The sequence below is a fragment of the Maylandia zebra genome, linkage group LG17, assembly GCF_041146795.1.
Source record: "Maylandia zebra isolate NMK-2024a linkage group LG17, Mzebra_GT3a, whole genome shotgun sequence".
NCBI lineage: Eukaryota > Metazoa > Chordata > Actinopteri > Cichliformes > Cichlidae > Maylandia > Maylandia zebra.
In genome coordinates this window covers 39,785,080-39,805,163 of record NC_135183.1, presented here as the reverse complement: position 1 = coordinate 39,805,163, position 20,084 = coordinate 39,785,080, and the positions used below count along the sequence as shown (strand labels likewise).

At 41.6% G+C, this 20,084-nt stretch overlaps 1 protein-coding gene across 1 annotated transcript in view; it reads right to left on the bottom strand.

The window, feature by feature from the left end:
* Positions 1–4,710: 4,710 nt before the first annotated feature.
* Positions 4,711–20,084, bottom strand: part of tmem178bb (transmembrane protein 178Bb) — an 84,740-nt gene continuing 69,366 nt past the window's right edge. Inside the window, exon 5 of the mRNA XM_076875749.1 lies at positions 4,711–11,075. Within this exon, the coding sequence (XP_076731864.1) occupies positions 10,825–11,075 (251 nt within the window). The 3' untranslated portion in view covers positions 4,711–10,824. The remainder of the gene's footprint in view (positions 11,076–20,084) is intronic.

Here is a 20,084-nt window from a genome sequence, read left to right as displayed (position 1 = left end):
ATAAAAATACACTGAAAATAAAAGCAGCAAAATGAGTCAAAATTAACAGACAAGTTAGTTGTTGCAGCTGCTGTTGCTGCACAGTCAACAGTAGTAACAGCTAGTAACGAGTCCTCACGGGCACAGGAGGCTGTGACTCCATAGAGAAGTGCAGGAGGAGCAAAAGTGAAAGGTGAAATTAACAAGGTAAGAAAAATAGACGGAGGGACGACCACGTCCATGAGCCACTGCTCAAAGATAAAGTGTATTTTTTGCCACATGCTGCAGTTCAGTGCAACTAAGAATGACTAAGAACTAACCCAATAACAACTGTACAAACCTGATTAAAAAGAAAAACTATTTCAAAACATTCCCAGCACGCCCCTGCAGGCGGTCTTCAATCTTCCAGCTCGGGTCCTCTACCAGAGGCCTGGGAGCTTGAGGGTCCTGCGCAGTATCTTAGCTGTTCCCAGGACTGCGCTCTTCTGGACAGAGATCTCCGATGTTATTCCCGGGATCTGCTGGAGCCACTCGCCTAGCTTGGGAGTCACCGCACCTAGTGCTCCGATTACCACGGGGACCACCGTTACCTTCACCCTCCACATCCTCTCGAGCTCTTCTCTGAGCCCTTGGTATTTCTCCAGCTTCTCGTGTTCCTTCTTCCTGATGTTGCTGTCATTGGGAACCGCTACATCGATCACTACTGCCGTCTTCTTCTGTTTGTCTACCACCACTATGTCCGGTTGGTTAGCCACCACCATTTTGTCCGTCTGTATCTGGAAGTCCCACAGGATCTTAGCTCGGTCATTCTCCACCACCCTTGGGGGCATCTCCCATTGTGACCTCGGGACTTCCAGGTTATACTCGGCACAGATGTTCCTGTACACTATGCCGGCCACTTGGTTATGTTGTTCCATGTATGCCTTGCCTGCTAGCATCTTGCACCCTGCTGTTATGTGCTGGATTGTCTCTGGGGCATCTTTACACAGCCTGGGGTCTGGCCTGCTGTGATGGACTCCAGCCTCTATGGATCTGTGCTCATATTTCTCTTTAATTAGAAAGAATGTTAGGAAAGCCTTGCATTACACATGGTCTTGAACACCCCACGCCCGCCTTTTAAACTCACCCCTGCTTGCTGCAGTATAATATATACTCAACTGAATTAATTTGTATTTATATAGATCTAAGCGGCAATCACCTAAAGGTGCTTTATATTTAAGATAAAGACTGTAAAATAAAGAGAACCGAGTGAGCACTTGGTGACAGTGGGAGGGAAAAACTCTCTTTTAACAGGTAGAAACCTCTGAAAGAACCAAGTTTAGGGAGCCGCCGCCATCTCTTGTGACTAGTTGGGGGTGAGAGTATAAGGGTATATTTGGAATATATTCCTCAAACTGTACACAACAATATGGCGATTACATCACACTTCCCAAGAATAATGTGATCTGAGTAAGACCTGAGATCTGATTTGTATCCTGAGTCCAGGATTATACTCACCATTTGCAATGCACTCAGTCTTGTTCTTATTACATTATTTCATAGTCTGTTCCTTGGAGGACACACCCAGAATGTGCTGCACAGTCTGGGACTCTACTGTAGTGACTGCTTGTAGGCTGCAGGCACGTGGACTTCCAAACAAAATTGTTTACCCACTAATGACACAATCTGCATGACCCGGATGCAAGTGCACCCTCACATAATTGCAAAAAGTACAACACTGGCATGAGCCTGGAGTGCATGCACCTTTGGGCAAATTGTACAGCTGGTATATTTTCTGCTGTGGCTCAAAAGTAGATCCGTGGTTAAGAGCTGAAGTCATTGAGGTCTGAGACACTGCAGAGAGCAGACCTCACGAGAGCCTGTTTCCATGGCTCTATGCATAATAAATACTCACAGTATGATTCATTAGAATCAGAATCAGAATCAGAATCAGAATCAGAATCAGAATCAGAATGGGGTTTATTGCCAAATGTTGAGCAGGTTTACAACATTAGGAAATTGCTGCGGTGCCTCAGTGCAAACATAGTGTCATAAATTGCACTTAAATAGACATGAAAAAATAAAAGTAAGAATAAGAATTAAGAGTGCTACGTAGAAAGATATATGCATGAGTGCAGGTGGTGATCAGTGCCAAACATGGAATGATGCAGTGAACACAGCGTAGGGTCATGTGTTAGTGGTGGGAACAGTCGTACGGTTATTGTTCATGTGTCCAACAGCAGAGGGGAAGAAACTGTTCTTATGGCGAGAGGTTCTGGTGCGAATGGACCGGAGCCTCCTGCCTGAGGGGAGCAGGTCAAACAGACTGTGTCCAGGGTGAGAAGGGTCAGCTGAGATCCGAGCTGCACGCTGCAATGTCCTGGAGGTGTACAGGTCCTGCAGAGATGGGAGTCTGCAGCCAATCACCTTCTCAGCAGAGCGCACAACACGCTGCAGTCTCTGTTTAACCTCCATAACTACAACATCACCGAGGAACAGAACAGGCTATGGAAATCATTTACTACAACATGTGAAGAGACGTCTTTACCATGTAGATTTTGTCTAAGAGAGCTTCTACTTACATTCAGCTTTTTAATTAATAACCCCAAAAATGAGCAATACAAAGCAATCCTCCATCAGTATTCCCCTGTTATCCTCACTTAGCCCTCATCAAGGCCCTTTCTTCGTTTTACTCAGGCTGTCATTCAGAGATGCATCACTGGCATTAACATCACCACCTATGTTGCCATTTGCATCCACAGACAAGCAAGAGCCACGATGTTTAATTCATGAGATTTCAAAATCACTCGTAAGTTGTCAAATGCCACTCCTTTTATAGGAATGAATTATTCAGCACCGCATTAGGTGATGTGTTTTATGAGTGATGATTGGAAGAATGAGACTCATCTTCTTTAACTAACATCCTATAACAATTATATAAACATTATATAAGACCAAGGGCTGCAAACGAGATCGCTGCAGAAATGTGGACAGCTACAAACTGGGAGAGCAGAGCTGCATGGTCCGAATCATTTCTGTATGATCTATGAGAAAGCAGAGTCCTCTGTTTGCAAGCCGATACCGTAGCCTTATTTAGATTTTACAGCATTTCTAGTAGATAATTGCCGAAGGAATAAGTTACGGTTTGGGAGGCAGATCCTCGTGTACTAATGAGAGGTTAATGAATTGAAAAAGGCAGAGTGGGGCACGAAAACGAGAACAAACAGATTTTAGTGCAGGGGGTTTATATAACCAGAGAACCTGTGAGGTCTGATCCAACTCCTGAAGTTTACATGAATAATCTCCAATTCACAAGCTGAGACCACACACTCGTTTAGACTCGACAGCACTTCTGGTAGATAATGGATGAATTGAGGCTGCAGCTGGGGAAGTAGTGCACGACTGTTCATTTGTTCAAAGGCCCTCCGGTTGTGAATCAGAGTAAACAGAGTATCACTGGTATTTAAGGTTAACTGTGTTTTACTTTGAGTTGATCAGTTTACATGTTCCACTTTCTGTGCTTCAGATATTTCATCTGCAGATTAATTATTTTCACAGAATAGTCAGCTGTTCAGCATCTGCTGCTGATTCAGGAAACACACCCAGGTTAACCCGTGAAAGTCACAGTTTAATATAACATAATGCCATTGCTATATTCTGCAAAAAGATAAGCAAATTTATCATGTTTGCTCAGCTCAGAGCTCAGTGAAGGATTCCCCTTCTTGGGTTTTCCTTTTGACCCAGGTGTCATCACTGTACGTGGCCAGGTGCTGTCCCTGGGCCTCACAGTGGGTTGACCGACACTGTGGCTGATTGTGACCCACACCCGTTTTCACACCTTGGCTTGTGTGATTAGGTAGAGGATCAATAGGGGGTCCATGACCCTCTTGGGGGGACACTCCCATAGGACGCCAAACCTGGGACTCGCCACCACTCACCGCTCTTAGAACTGAAGAATCTTCTCAGATGAAACGTCTTCAAGGAGTCCAGACGCTTTTCTTTTCCAGCTCCTTAGACAATTCTGGAGAAAGTATAATCAGATACCATCTTTCCTATGGACTTTTCAATGTCTACAGTCTCAGATGAACACTGAGACTCAGACTAAGGAACATGAACTTGACACTGGGACTTGGACTCAACAGACATGGAGACATGACAGACTGGGGGGAGAAAGGGACAAAACACAGGAAGATGAATACGGGAGAGAACAGACGGACAGGACTGCTAACGTATTCACAGAGACAGAACATGACCGGGGGAAAGAAGGTAAACACGGGGACACTGATGACAGGACACCGAGACGAGAAAGAGAAAGACTGGACCCTAAAGGGAACTAACATAAAAAACAAGAAATCAAGAAGAAACTCAGAGGCACGAGAGGGAACCATACTAAGGAACTAGAACAGGAGTGGGCAATCTCAGTCCACGAGGGCCGGTGTCCCTGCAGGTTTTAGATCTCACCTTGGGTCAACACACCTGAATCACATGATTAGTTCGTTACCAGGCCTCTGGAGAACTGCAGGAGCTAATTTAGCCATTTAAATCAGCTGTGTTGGTTTGAGGACACGTCTAAACCCTGCAGGTTTAGTGAAAATAATAAATTCATTAGGAGTTCTCTGTTTGTGGCATAAAGTTCAGTCACAGATCTTTCTGTTCACTTGCTGAAGGATTCACAGAACTTTAAAACTAGCGTGGATCTCTTTAATCTCCTGATTTTATTCTCATCCCAAACATTCATGACAACCAAGAGCATTAGTAAACACACTAATGAATTTTATTTTGTTATGATTTGACATTGATTGCAATACTTAAACATTTACCCTTTTCTCCTTTTTCAGATTTACTCAGCAGACACATTATCTCATAATGCTCCAGCCCTTCTGTCTTCATTAACTAGCTCAGACACTGTAAGGTGGTCGGTTGATGCTGATGCTGATTCTGGTGTGTCCTTTGATTGGTGGAGGTAGTCAAAGTTAACATTGTCGGTCCGTGTCCTCGTGTGTCTCTGCAGACGTTGCTTATATCACTTTGACCAAACAGGAAGCTGCTTCTTTACCTGCAGCGTACAATGGGAAGCCACACATTTTTGTTTTCTATTGCAATGCATGGAGCAAGACTGACAGACTGCAAAACTGAAGATGCAATCAAGGAGTCCAATGAATGAAAAAATACAAAAGCTGCACGTGCTGCCCACCTTTCTCATAAGCATCAGTTTTTACTGGGCTTTATTTGATGAACTGACCGAGCCCACATCCCCTCACATGTTCAGCCGTGTACACAAAGGCTGTGTAGAAAATCAGCTTCACAAAATCAATCAACAAAAATGCCGGTTTGAAATAAAGACGTCAGTGGTCAGAAACAGGATTACATAGATTACTGTGCAAATGTTTAATGTACTAAAAGTAATGTGACGATTCTTTCTCAGTTAACATTAGTCACAGCACAGTGGGAGAAAAGTACACTCGCAGTCAAGTTACCTGGACGTTAAGCTGTTCAGTGCTTCAAGAACTTTTATCAGCGTCTCTTTCTTTTCACAGACTCTTATATTGGTTTTATCATATTGAGATCAGCGACCTATAAGGACCTCACTGTCTATTTTCTGGAAGCTAAAGCAGTTGTTTATAAGTAAATGTTGTTTTGCCAAAGTGTGTCGGCGGGTGCTCAGATTCCTCTCTGATGCTACTGCAAGAGCAAATAAAAACAATTCTCAAACCCTTTGCACAGTATTGTTTATGGCCAGGTCACAAATGTTTCCTAGTTTTTCTCTTAAAATTGGAAAAATATACGGTGACTGAAAACTGTGGCTCGTGTTAGCTGCATTAAAAATGCATAGAACATTAATTTGGATTATAAAAATCTAAGATCGGGGAAACCTGCAGTCAGCTGAGACTGAAGACGTCACCTGGATGAGCGACGAAACGTTTCTCCCACTGAAAACATCCAGATGAACAGAATCAACAGAAAAACTACTTTATTTGCAGTATTTGATCATAATTTCATTTGTTGGCCCATCCGCTTTGGACGACTGTCTTTTTAATGTTGACTGACACTGAATTATTTAATAAAACAGTTTATATGTGATGACGACGTCTGCCTAAACATGTCTTACTTTTGCTTTTGCCGTGTGTCGGACATCATGAGGAAACCGACATGGACGGAGCATGAAACTGTCTCCACACTGCAGTGGATTTATAATATCATATGTTGTATATATTCTCAAACCGCCCATCCATACACACACAGAGAAAACCAAAAAATCAGACGGTCATAATTCATACAGATTAAGTGAAAATAGCCATCGTGACATCACCCATTGATTTGATACGATCAGTCAGAAGCTTGAGTTTGTACCTTCATCATTAACATCTCAGTTTATTGGAGCAAGAAGCTTATTTGAACCATTGTACACATATTTGTTTATGATGTTTCAAATCTGAGTTACATAAGGTTGTTTTAAACCAGCAATGATGAGACTTACAGTTAGGATTAGGGTTCGGAGTAATCCTAATTCATAACGGCTTCATTTCCCGACAGAAGTTTACTTTCCTTTGTATTTGTTAAAACATTGGTCCATTGGAGCCAAAGACACTGGAGAGTCATTGGCTATAGCAGCCTTCACTGATATTGCACTTTAAGGCCTCATTGATCCAGCTTGATGGCGAGGTTCATCTCACACGCACAGCTCAGACGGCGCCTGACACTTTACGTGTGAATTCAATGTGGAGACAAAATATTTGTATCTGGAACATTGTTGAATTTACAGCCACACAGTTTCATCTGCTATGCTGTGTCTGAAATGATTCCCTTTTAGCCTAATCAGCTGTGACCCACCTTTGATAAGGATATTATGTGAGGCAGCTTTGATATGATGAAGCAACAAGCATACCAAAGGTTTTCTGCTATCAAAGGTTAATTCTGTTTGTGTCTGTGAAGGTTCTCGGACATCCAGGTCGTTGTAATCTGAGGGGGAAAGAAAAGCAACGAGTGAAAGAAGCCATCTATGCGTCCACTGTGAACAGCCATCCGTGACGAGAGGGAGTGGCTTATGACACCAACTGTCTGCCACCTATAATCTGGTTGTGAGATCCCTCCACACGTGTGAGTTCCTGTCACAGATAATCCTCCATTTGGAGCCGTCCCATACGGAAAAGAAATAGTAAAAACTTATATGTGATTACTCATGAAAGTGGCCACTTTCTCATTACTTTCATATATTGTTTTAGTATCCAAAACATACAAGTTTCATTATATAATTTTTCAAGGGATCTTATATCTGTTTTCACTCTTATATGCTTTTCACACAAGACAGATACAAACTTTATAAGATTTATATATATCTTTTCCATATGGGGTGGTATAACCAAGATTTACAAAAGAGACCTTTTTAGTCAATATGACCCAAAATGAGTGACTGAGCCAATAAACTCAGCAGGACAGTATTTACAGGGGTCACGTCAGAAAGCCTTTCCCATAAACTTCTATAGGACTGCAAGTCTGTTTGCAACCACAGCTGTTGCCATCTGGTGGCAGATGAATGCAGGTTTTCATGAACTTAGCTTTATTTTTCTGACACATAAGCTGCACCCATGTTTTCTACTGGGTATGTTTTTAACTAATATATTTACTTACTGTACATGACTTATGTGGGATTGTACGTATTGTTGGAATTGTTGTTATTTTTATCATAAAGGTCCCAAATTTCCGGAAACACTAAAAAAACGTCTTTCAGGTAACTTTGGAACTCAAAATGTGTCCCAGCTCATGAGCAGGATTAAAGGAACGCTGCCAGCACGGGTGCCAAACATGATAATCTTATAAAACTGGGACTTGGGAATATCAGACACTACATCCTCATGTTTTATTTACACTCCTGAAAACCATTCATGATGCTGAATTCATTTGTTACAGGACAAAAAATCAATAATAAAATAAAATTAATGAAGAAAGTCTAAAAAGAAACAACAAGCTTCTTTCTGAGGATGATACACATCTGCTGTCACTGCTATGAAAACAGACAAAGAACATTTTAAATAACAGAGCTCCTGCCTTCTAGAGAATATTCCCATACAAGTAAACGACTTTCTCAATTCTAATATTTTCATTTTAGATTTTGTCACAGACAGTCTCATCTATTTTTGCTCCTCTACTGACTGTGATGGATTGCCTTTGCCACTTGGTTCCCATACGATGTGGATCTGAGATACACTATGTGCACAAAAGTATTGGGCCACGAATACCATGAAGCTCTGATGCATAGTTTTTGTCCTGATGATTCCACAGGACGTTGTTAGATCAGCAGACTGGTGGTGACTTAACTACGAGCATCAGCACTCAGTAACTCTGCTTTGCCACTTTATATGATCTGCTTTCTCATGGTTGAGTCACTTTAGTTCCTAAGAGGTTCCACTTTGCAATAATACCACTTATAGCTGACTGTCGAATGTCTAAGATGGAAGAAACAAAAACAGACTTAGGGTGGTTTAGTATGAAAGCACCACGCTCAAATTCTGTGAGCACGGTGCTCAAAATCTTTAGGATGACCCACTCTTTTACAAATGTCTGTGACCACAGACCAGGTGAACAGGTTTGGAGTTGATAGATCTGAGTTCATGATTGTGGCAGTCTGTGACTTACTGTGGCGCAGTGTTTGTCCATAAAATAATGTATTTCATATTTTCTCACATTTTTCATTTTTTCTCATAAAGAGCATTTTGTCTTGAGATAAAAAGATGTTTCTTTGGAAATGTCAGTTTACTTGTATGTGAGTATAAGTGTTATAAGACATGTTTGACCAGCTGACCATCAGTGCTGAAAGAAAAAGGCAGTTCGATAATGATGTTAATTCAAACTAAGCAGTTTCTGACAGTAGCTGCTAATCCACACAGTAACCTGGTGTCAGAGAACTCCATCATGTTTCTTAAGCAACACATAGACAAAACTATGAACAAGAACAAAAACAACACAGTATCAGTAATGACCAATTGATGTCCAAAGCTAGAAAAACATGATCCAAGTTGTAATTAACCTAAATTATTCTGAACAGATCCCAGTACAGTGTTTTCTTTAAGTCTTGGCTGGATACATTGTAACATGTCAGTAGATAGATCCAGTGGGAAATGAAATCGTCGCCTGCCTCTCAGTGGTCCCGTCTCATCTTCAACACGTCATAGTTCTGTATCACCCCAATATAACACACCCGCTCTACTTTAGACTTACAGTGAGGGCTGGATCCTCTGACTGAATCCTCCCTTAACTAACCAATCGCAGCAGATGGCCCCGCCCCTCCCTGAGCCTGGTTCTGCTGGAGGTTTCTTCCTGTTAAAAGGGAGTTTTTCCTTCCCACTGTCGCCAAAGTGCTGCTCATAGGAGTTCATATGATTGTTGGGTTTTCTCTGTATGTATTATTGTAGGGTCTACCTTACAATGTAAAGCACTTTGATGTGACTGTTGTGATTTGAACTATATTGAATTGAACTGTCTGTCCCTGGTACGGGACTGTGGTATTTAGAGTCTCCGCTTTCACAAACTGGATGTTGGCAACAACTGCCTGCTGGATTCAGTGTTGGTGAATTGATGATGTGAGTAAATTCAAGCCCATGTGTTTGTGATTCATGGTTCGTGGCTGAGATCTTTCTTCCTTCTTCTAAGATGAGACCTTTCAAACCTTATGCTTAGATACTGTTTCGAGAAGGCCCTGCAGATAACCTGCTGATCCCCGGGGACAAGAAGTGTTCTCATTAGATGTAATTACTTAAACGTTCCCTAGATGTTCAGCAGAGCTAAACGTGCTGTTCCCTTTTAAAGCGACTTCTTTATCTGCCGGGTCAACTGGGGCTCTCCAGAAAAGACGGGGCAGATGTCAGTTTGGTTAAACGGGATACTGCAGCTTCCTGTTTCATCTCACTGCTGATCAAAGCTTCTGTTTCCCTACATACTCAGGCTGAGGCGCTGCTTTGTCAAGTTGATCACTCTTTTGTAAAGACTTGAAAATAACTCGTCTCAACATGTCTGCACGTAAACACACACACACACACACACACACACACACACACACACACACACACACACACACACACACACACATTTAGCCTTATGACTAGAATGAAAAAATTAAACACATTTGCATTGAGCGAGTCAACAGTTCATTCACAACATGAAGGTTCAGTAAAAAGCAAAACAGTTTCAGTAAAAGAGGAATGCATGTATGAAACGTTAGATTAGGATCATTCGCTGGAATGTGCTGCACCGACACAAAGATGGAAATAGTCCAATGCCTGGTTGTCATTTCTCTTGAATATTCTGTACAATAATGTACATCAGTGGAAGTCCTGGATCTTCTCTTCTGGATCTTGCCTGTTACTAGTAACTGGAAGGACCCCAGAAGTTGGAGAATTCATGTGATCCCACTCCCGCTAGTCACATGGTTTCATGTTTGATCCACTGGCTTGTGAAATATTCCACAAAAAGCTTTAAAAGATCATAAGAAGGTTCCACCAGATCTTTACTTGATCTTCTGAACAATCTGTTAATCCATTAGCGTCTCCACAATCACAGTAGACCAGTAAAGCACTCACTCGTTACAATTTAGTCTTTCGTGGTCTCCATATCATTTCTTTCACGATCCATTTCTGCATCTACTCCACAAAATAAAAATAAACACAACTTTTAATTTTTGATATTTCTTCAGTTCTTCAGGTTTTTTTCTTGTATTTTCAAGATATCAAGACACCCATTTTAAACAAACACACACACAAAATCTGTAACCAGGATAGAGTGGATATGAGCTGACACATGGAAACATGGAATAGCTTGTTTGTTTTGTCTGTCTGTCTGTGGGTTCAGCTGGCCTGGCGCACGCAGCCAGCTTTAGCACACGGTGCCGTTCTCCTGTCGAGATTTGGGACAGGTAGACCTCGGTATTGGTTGAACAGAGGGCGCGAGAGTGCAGAAGAAGCCAGAGATAAGTGTGAGGCCGAGGCCTCCCCAGGCGCAGAACATGGACCAGCCGTAGCCGTGGCCGATATCATCGGGCAAGCTGTACAGGTACCGCGGGTAACGGGAAAGCTCGAAGTTGATGCCAGCGACGCAGGTACAGAGGGAGATGATACAGAAGGTTCCTGCAAAAACAACAAGATGTTGAAAGATGTGATATCCGTGGTGAGCACCGGCAGCAGGAACTGAACAGGTCACATCATGCAAAATTTAAAATACAGTTGCAGCTGCTTTAATACTTTTAATGCCGATTATCTTTGAATAGATCCCAAACACACTGTAACTTTTTCCCTGCGTTGTGTTCACTGGAAATGCTTCACCTAATGCATTAAGTGTTATTATTATGAAGTATCCATGAAGTATTTGTGAGAATTCACAGTGAAAATGTCACAGTGGGCTGTGGTAGAACAGCAAATACAATTATGATTTTGACTTCCCACAATAAAATGAGCATGACTGAGCAAAGTTTCAAATCCAAAGCTAAAGCACATCACACACTCCCTAAATGAGTGCCTGCATGTTAGTCACAGCCTAGTGCAGCCCTGGATGATGCAAACACAACAATGACGATTTGGGATAAGGCCACGGATCATTAAACTGTTGAAGCACTTGGTTATGAACATTTTCCATCCTTCACTTTTCATCGCTTCAGTTTTTCAAATAGTTCTTCTATGTCATGTTTTCTTTCTGAAATTCTCTCTCACACAGTTGAATGAAAAGATCAGAAACTGAGTAAAATGACAGATTCAGCAGGCGAACGAACAGTTATTTCCCCATCTTCACAGATCCTCCGTCAGACACATGTACAAGACCATATACTGTGCACATTGCTGTTGATCAATGAGCCGACCTCCCAGCCCACTGTTCCTTCAGTGGTGCTGGTTTCAGTCATTGTGCAAATGTCCTGTTTATAAGGTTGAAACCTGCAGTCAGCTGATGATGATGAAACGTTTCTCCCACTGAAAATGTCCAGATGAGCAGAATCAGCCTTTTGGAATCTGGTCGAAGGCTTTGCTTTCTCTTTGTGTCTCCCTGTCCTCTCTCTGTGCTTGTGTGTCTGTGTCGATGTTGATGAATCAGTTACCTTTTCCCAATGATTTCGTCAAGAGGCACTACTTAGATGGTGGCTGAGGTTCAGTCTTTGCTGGATCATTGAGCGACGCTGTTAATAAAACTCCGGTTCTTTAGTCTGGTGTGTTTTCCTTGCAACTAATGTCACCGTTCTTCCTCTTGTGTACAGACCTTCCCTGGATTGTCCCGTCCTCTGAATGCTTGGAGAGACTGTTGTGCATGATTATAAGAACCCACCAGAGGTGTTTAAGAGCAACAGGGCCAAGTTAGTGTCAGCAGCAAGTCAGTGGAGAAGACTGCAGTTCTAAAATGCATCAAACCCACTGGAGAGTGTAAAATTATGATATTATTTTATGCCATGTTAGACCCCGAAATAAAGATTGTGAATTATTATGTAGTTTAAGTTGGCATTATTCTCCTGAATTAGAAGAAGGTGATAATTATTGCAGTATTTAAACTGATTTGCATTGCATTAGACTGCTGATTTATTGTGAATGAATGATATTGTTTATGATGCATTATACTGTTGAGTTATAAGGAATACTGTTCGCAGAAAGTCATCGCCTTATTTGTCTGATTAGAAGAGAATAGAACATGCTGGAGTTTTCTGCCCCATCTCAGCACGAGCAGATAAACAGGGAGCCAAGGTCGTAGCTTAGGCGCCGTGTGAGAGAAAGAATGTGAATGTTTAGGCTTTTATGATAAGATGGGAGAACCAGAGGCTATAAGAGTTTGAGCAATGCTCCACCACTTTGAGATTTGAGGCTGTCTGCATCAGTGTCCATCTCCCACGTGTGTGACCATTAAATCATCGTTTGACTCAACCCGACCGGACCAGTGTTGTTATTGTGGTTTTTCTCTTGTCTCCATCCCCAATATTTTGAACCTTAACATTTTGGGGGCTCGTCCTGTGGTATTGGGGTGGAATTTAAAAGTTTGGACGGTCCGAGGTTGTCGAACGGACAGGCACGAGCCAGTGGTCTGATTTGAGTGGACAAAAGCCGGCTTATCTAAAGGTAAGGCACTACCTGTTGAATTATTTCCAAAATGTGCCAAATTGGATATGACTAAATTAAAGTCTACTCACTGAAATTACTGGTAGAGTGTCTGTTTTGATTTTGATGAGAATCACCGTGTGTTATGCAGTTAAAGTTGCTTAAGAGTATTTAATGAAGTTGAAGAAATATGAAACTGTTCCAGAAGTAACAGAGAATGTTGGGTTTGAGTCCCTGGATAGTGAGCTGAAGGCTCAGGTAGTTTGGTAGGGAAATTAGGACAGAAACTGTTCCAGAAGTAACAGAGACTGTTTAATTGGTCGTAAAAAAGTTATCTTTCTTCGGTTGGACCCGTTATGGTAAAATTTCTCAAAATCGGTTAGGTGAAAATTATTATAGGACGGCACCAGAAGTTGCTAAGAAGCACATAGCCCGGGGGTTACGCCCCCTCCTAGTCGTGGACGCGCGGCTTTGACCTGTCGGCGAACAGGGTTAGTTCAGTTTGGCTTATCTGTGGGGTACAGGGCATCCTGAAATAAGCTAGGAGTTACCGAGTCTCCTCACCGTTTTAAACGGTGTCATGTGCTTGTTTGGATACTGTTAAATTGAGTTAGGGATTTTAGAAATTAGGTCAGAAACTGTTCCAGAAGTAACAGATACTGTTTAATTGATTACAAAAAAGTTAACTTTCTTCGGTTGGACCCGTTATGGTTAAATTTGTCGAAATTGTTTAGGTTCTTTAGAAATCAGGCCATAGGCTGTTCTGGAGGAAACAGATACTGGTTAATTGATTACTCGTTATTTTAAATTTGTCGAAATTTCTTAGGTGCTCAATCTGTTAGGCCTGTCAGTGATTGTAAATACAAGACGTCTTTTGTAATATAAAATAATAGAGTTTTGCCTGAGCTTGGTGTGAGACTGTGTGTGACGTGCAGCTGCGGCGCTGAGGGCTATTTTTAGACTGTGTGTGAACATGCAAATGAGCTGTGAACTACACAGAGGACTTTTGCTTCCTGTTTAGTGTGTTTTGTGGGATTTGCAAATAATGATACAAGCTTGTAATAAAAACGCTGATTTTGTTGATTATAATATTATAAATAAGGATTTGAATGACTACGCTGAATGTTTGATGTTCGGCTGGATTTTAATATAGAAGAGATAAATTGTGTTTGAGTAAGACCGGCACTTCAGTCGGCAGAGTGTGATTGTGATGAAAATGATATTAAATAAATCTCTTAGTGTGTTGATACAGGTGGCTACGGGCCTGGACCACCCGGCCCCATGAGCAAACAAAAAGTTAAGTTAACCCACCTACAAACGCACATACACGCAATGAAGAGACAGCTTACACCCATGAACATGTGAAGATTTTCCAGCAAGTTTAAAGCAGTGAAGCTTAACATACACCCGCCGTTACACAATAAAGTTTATCCACTACTAACGAATAAACTCTCTGGGTTGCAGGACAACATCTTAACTTCAAAAAAAAAAAAAAAAAACACTGGTCTGACAAACCAGTGAAGATATGACAAATTTAGTGGTTAGAAAAGTCAAATTGTGACAAGTTTTCTGCCGATTGATAAATATAGGTGATTACTGAATGAAAGAAAATTCCATTTTGAACTTTAAATACAATCTTAAGAATTTTAAAATGTACCTGTGTCGTCCTGTCAGCTTGGTGGGTTATGAGAGGATTATATGGAGAGAAAAAAAAAAAAAGGGGGAGTGAAGGCTGACACAGGGCCTGGCCCCGGTGTTTCTCCCCTCTCTGACTGATATAGCCAATACAACATCATTAGTTTTGTTTTGTTTTGTTTTTGTTTTGTTTTTTTTGTTTTTTTTTTTCTCTTTATGTTTGATTACAGGTAGGGAAGCCGAGGCTGACCTGGACGCCTGCTCTCCCCTCCACCATCGTTGCTCACTCCTCCACCATCTTTGAAGTGACCCTGACCAAATGCTACAGCAGCTGGACCTATAACAACAGCTTGAAAATGTCAACAGTGCTGCAGGAAAACGATATCAGGCTGCGGAGATGGAGAGTGTTAAATCCAAGGCCCGTTTCACTACACGGGGAGATTTCTGTCAGTCTCTCTTCTTAAATGAGAAGATTGAGAAAGGTCCGGCTCCCACCAATGACTTTGACCACCTGCTATAGAGGAACTATCGAGAGCATACTGAGCAGCTGTATCACTGTCTGGTTCGGGAACAGCAACATGCCGGACAGACGAGCTCTACAGAGGGTTATGCGAGCAGCTGAGCGCACCATCCGCTCCGAACACCTTGACCTGCACTCAATCCACAGCAGGCAGTGCCTGATCGGACACACCCCTCTCACACACTCTTCACATTCTTGCCATATGGAAAAAGACAGCTTCAGCGGACAGAGCTGTGACGACACGCCCATTAAGCCCGGAGGAAAAGTGAGGCCGAGCAAAACAATGCTGACCTTAACAACTCTGCATTAAAACTGTGCAGGACAGTGACGGACCAACACTGATGATCGGGCAGCAAAACAGGGCGTGCCACAGACAAAGGAAAACTGAGGACAGGAGGCACCTCAGAATGGAGAAAAACACCAGGAGAAAATAAGCTGAAGGCACAGGGGTCGGGGCTCAGACAGGAGCTGACCTCTGGGAAGAGCCGAACAGCAGAACCACAGAAGGTCCAAGGGAAACATCAATGGACTTTAATCTGATTTCTACGGAAAAGACTCTGAGGTTTCTGCCCTCAATAAGACCTCGAGGCATTAGAGCAGAAACTGAGCATGGCCCAGGAGGAGCTAGCTGAAAATCGAACCCATCAGGCTTGGAGTCCAAGACACCGGACTTGAAATCAGGCCGGAGCATCCTGGAGCTAGATGAGCAGTGTGATTTGTCCGGTCTGCTATGGAGCAAACGTTAGGGGGATGGCTTCCTGTCGCCTCTGCCGTCCTCCGATCGCTCAGCGTCCTGGGCTGCCCAGCTCCGGACTGAACGCTCGGGCCGAGACACCCAAACAACCATGGACTCCATTCCCCTGGAATGGGACCACGACTACGACCTGAGCCGTGGGCTTGAAAGTGCAAGCAGGGATCCCAGAGAGCCTTGAGGCCTGTGTTAAACTAACAGAACAAAGATTGAGGTCTTCCACTGGGGAGGTGGAAGCTGCAGACTCTCCTATACACCTTCTGGATGTCAGCCGTTCCACCTGCAAACAAACGGACAGCAGTCGCACTTCTGCAAGCAACAAACGGACATCCAGACAATTGAGCTGCGTATCAAAACCCTGAAGGAAGACCGAAGCAAAAGGGTCAAGTTAAGGAGGAGCGAAATAAGGAGAAGATGCTGGACACTGGAGAAAAGGACTGCCTCAATTGGGGCCAGAACCAGTATGGACAGAACTCTGAGCAGCAGCACCAATGGATGCAAACAGACTGAAAAGGAGGAGGGCAGGACCCAGGGCACGCTTCAGGCCGTGGTTTACCCAGAACACTACAACAGGAAAGTGATGAACACAAACACCCACACAAACACACACATCTACATGCACCGACTCAGAGTGAAAAGAAACATACATATGAACATATGCACTCGTTGATTGAGGGAGAAATGACACACACACACACACAAATTAAAATGTTGATTCAATGAACTGAGAAGTGATCCACACACACACACGCTGATGCAGTGAAGAATGCTTTACTAACAAATGCTGCACACAAACATCCAAATACGGAGTTGGTTACAACAGCAAGAACTGATTGATTATTTATTGCTTAAATGTATTTCATGCCACGCAGAGGGCATTTGTGTAGATTTAGAGGACATGGTCTGAAGCACTTTGATAATGAAAACAATGTCGGTGCGTGATGTCTGTTTATGGCTCAAAGCCTCCACTGAATTGTTTACTGTGCTTCACACAGTCTAACAAGGAGCACTGATACAGAGCGAAAATGATGAATGAATGGTGTGAGTTTTATTTCGAAGAGATTATGAAAAGGTTGTGTTGATTCAACTTAGTTGTTTACGTTTTTGCCAAAGTAAAGAGTTGGTGTGTAACTAGTGTCCACTATTGAGTCAAGTAAATCCAACATGTTTTGTTGGTGCAAAAAGGAGTTTTGGTTGATCTTTGGGTTTTGTTTGATACTAGGTTGATTCTATCAGTGAGGTTTGGATTGTTTTCTTTCTCTGAGAGAGAAAAGGATGGTTTTATGCTTGGGCATGTTTGTAATGGGCCCCAGTATCTGTTATTATATGAGTGTTTAATTGGTTACGTCTGTGTTTGCTTTCGTTACAGTGCACTGAGATAAGAACATCTGAGAGGTGTGATCCACCGGTGGTGATATTTTGGTATTTTGTGAGCTCCTGATTTAACAAATCGGCTCCTTAATCCAGGCCTGAGAGAGTGAATTTTAAAGTGCTATAAAATATTCTTACTGAAAACAGTCGCGAAGTATTTTTCTCCATGATTATAATGGGCTGAGGAGAAATTCACTTGTATGGGACACTGGTCGAATGAAAAGTCCTGATCCTAAAAGGATTGCAGCGAGTCAATCCAGTCCAAGAAAAAGCAATAAATAAGGAATTGTTTCCTTTAAAATGATGACGTCATCTTGCTGGTGAAGGAGCCTCGAATAGGTTATCCATTATCAGCAATATCTGGTATGAATGTGTGTGGATGTATGCATGTGACTGGACTGTTATGGACTGACGACTAAAAGCTTTAACTGACTTGGTACTGAGACAAAGACGGTACCGACTTTAGGATTAGTAAATGTCCACAGACAGTTCACCCAGCCTGTAAAAGAAGGGTGGATGTTTTGTCTTGCTTTGTTTTGTTTTTGCAAGAGCAGAAGGTTGACAGAGACTGAGGGGGGAGGCTGTAGCTTCACAGCAGTGTGAACTGCGGATTTAACCCTTGGGTTGCCAAGTTGGAGTTACTGATGCTTACATAAAAAATTGTGTTTTAGTAGCTGTGTTTCGATTAGGGTACCATTATAAAATGGTTGGGAATGTTAAATGCTAAAATGAAGAAAAGGTTTGAATTCACTTATGACTGAACATGTTATTAGTATTAATCATAGTGGGTCACTGTAAAGAGTCAAGTAACTTTTATAGAGGAAAGAAAGAAAAAAAAGAAAAAACCCTCTACCGAGGCCTATAAATAACAGGGAATGATAGACTTGCCACACGCAAAATAGAGATAATGTAATGATAAATACTGGTCCCCGCCTTTTGGGTGACATCTTGAAATAGTCAGCAATTTAAAAGTAAGATAGAACCGACAGGGGTGGTGCTGCACAAGAACGAGAGTAAGATAAAGTAAAATATTGTGTTTAGCTTTGAGAAGTTTAAATTAAAATGTACCATTACACTCAGAGGATCAATATGAAGTTTGATATATGCTAATTTTGAATGAAGTACATGACTGGTGACTGTTCTGTCCTGAGCTTTTGTTTTTACAGCACCCGCTTGACCACACCAAAAGTTTTTCGCCACCGAAAAGGAGTACTTGTAGAGAATAGAGAATGGGGAGGAAAATCACCAAAACTGGGAAAGGTAAGCCCCAAAGGGGGTGATAACACCATAACTTTCACTTATGGTCAAATTCTTAAAATTTGACCCCGAACTTGAAAAATTCTTCAAATATTTAGAGACAAAGTAGGTTGAAATAAAATATAAGGTTATAAACCACAAAAGGATGAAGCAAATGAATTGATAAGATGGTGAATTGATACGCAGTAAGCTGTCGATCACGTTGATTATGTTTATTCTAGTGAGCAGAGCAGGATTATTATTACTAAAGAATACAAATGAAATAGCAAAAACTAGAAGTGGAAAAACATTTGTGCTAACGGAAATAAAATCAAAATAAGAAAAGTGTTTACAAAACTAATTAAAATCAATTGGATTTATAGCAAAATGTGTGTAGCACCATTGTTGTGTGTATGCCCTACGATAGTCAAGTCATTTAAACTTTACATAGTGCACAAGGGGAGTTCATTGATCACTACTGTGAAACTAATAAGATTTAGGAGCTATGTAAGAAACTTACAGGTTCCACTGAAATTTTTATAAGCAGGATATTAAAACTTATTTATATAACAATATCAAAAATGTAGATCAGGGACCAACTTAGAAGTCACTGACACTTGACTAGCTGTAAACCATTGGTTTAGGAATAAGTGATTGCACTGGGCTTTCTATTACACAAAAGTCAACTCATTTATGATATCTGAGGAAGTACTGTGATTTAATTTGGAGACACAAAGGAACACTTCCCACATCTCACATATGTTTACTGTTGCACCCAACCATTCCACAACTGAAATGCCTGTGACTCCTAATTATTTCAGGCAAACGGAGCGAACCATATTCTGTTATAATCCCATCTGATTGGGGCTTTTATTCTTGACGTTTGGAGAGAGCTCTTCATTACTAGTACTAGTCAGGTTTTGTTCACATGTTTGTTCCAGGTCTCTCAGTCAAGAGGAGTTTGAACTCCAAATATGGTGAAGTCTTTTCGCACATTGAGATCACTAATAACTCTTAGCAAAAATGTGATCTTGTAGAAACAATCAGGTGACATGGAGTCAGTTATAAGTGCGACTCTCAGTTTTACTTTATTGGAAAATATTTTTGCATTTTATCCATATTTGTTTTTAACAAAAATCAAAATTCCACATTCTCCTGCATATCAGTTTTGAACCAGATAGGACGACAGATTGTGGCCCTGTGTTTTCCTCCATTACACCTGCCACTGCATCTTGATAATCTTTGTGTTGTTCCTCCTGGGGTGTCACTCTCCCCTATCTGGCTCACATGACTCTTACCTTTTGAAAAATTATGTTTGAATCTCGCTATTCGGTCAAGAATTCTCTATGCCCTTGTTAAAGAGTTGTCTACTAGGAAAAAGTGAAATGAATATAAGTATAAAGTCCCGACGTGCACTACAGTATAAATTAATAGGTTAGGCATGTTCTCCGTGAAATTAAATAAGCTTAAAATAAATAAATAAAAATAATAAAATAAAACTCTGAGTTTAACAAAATGTTTCAAATGAAAATATCAGGTCTATCTCTCTGGCTTT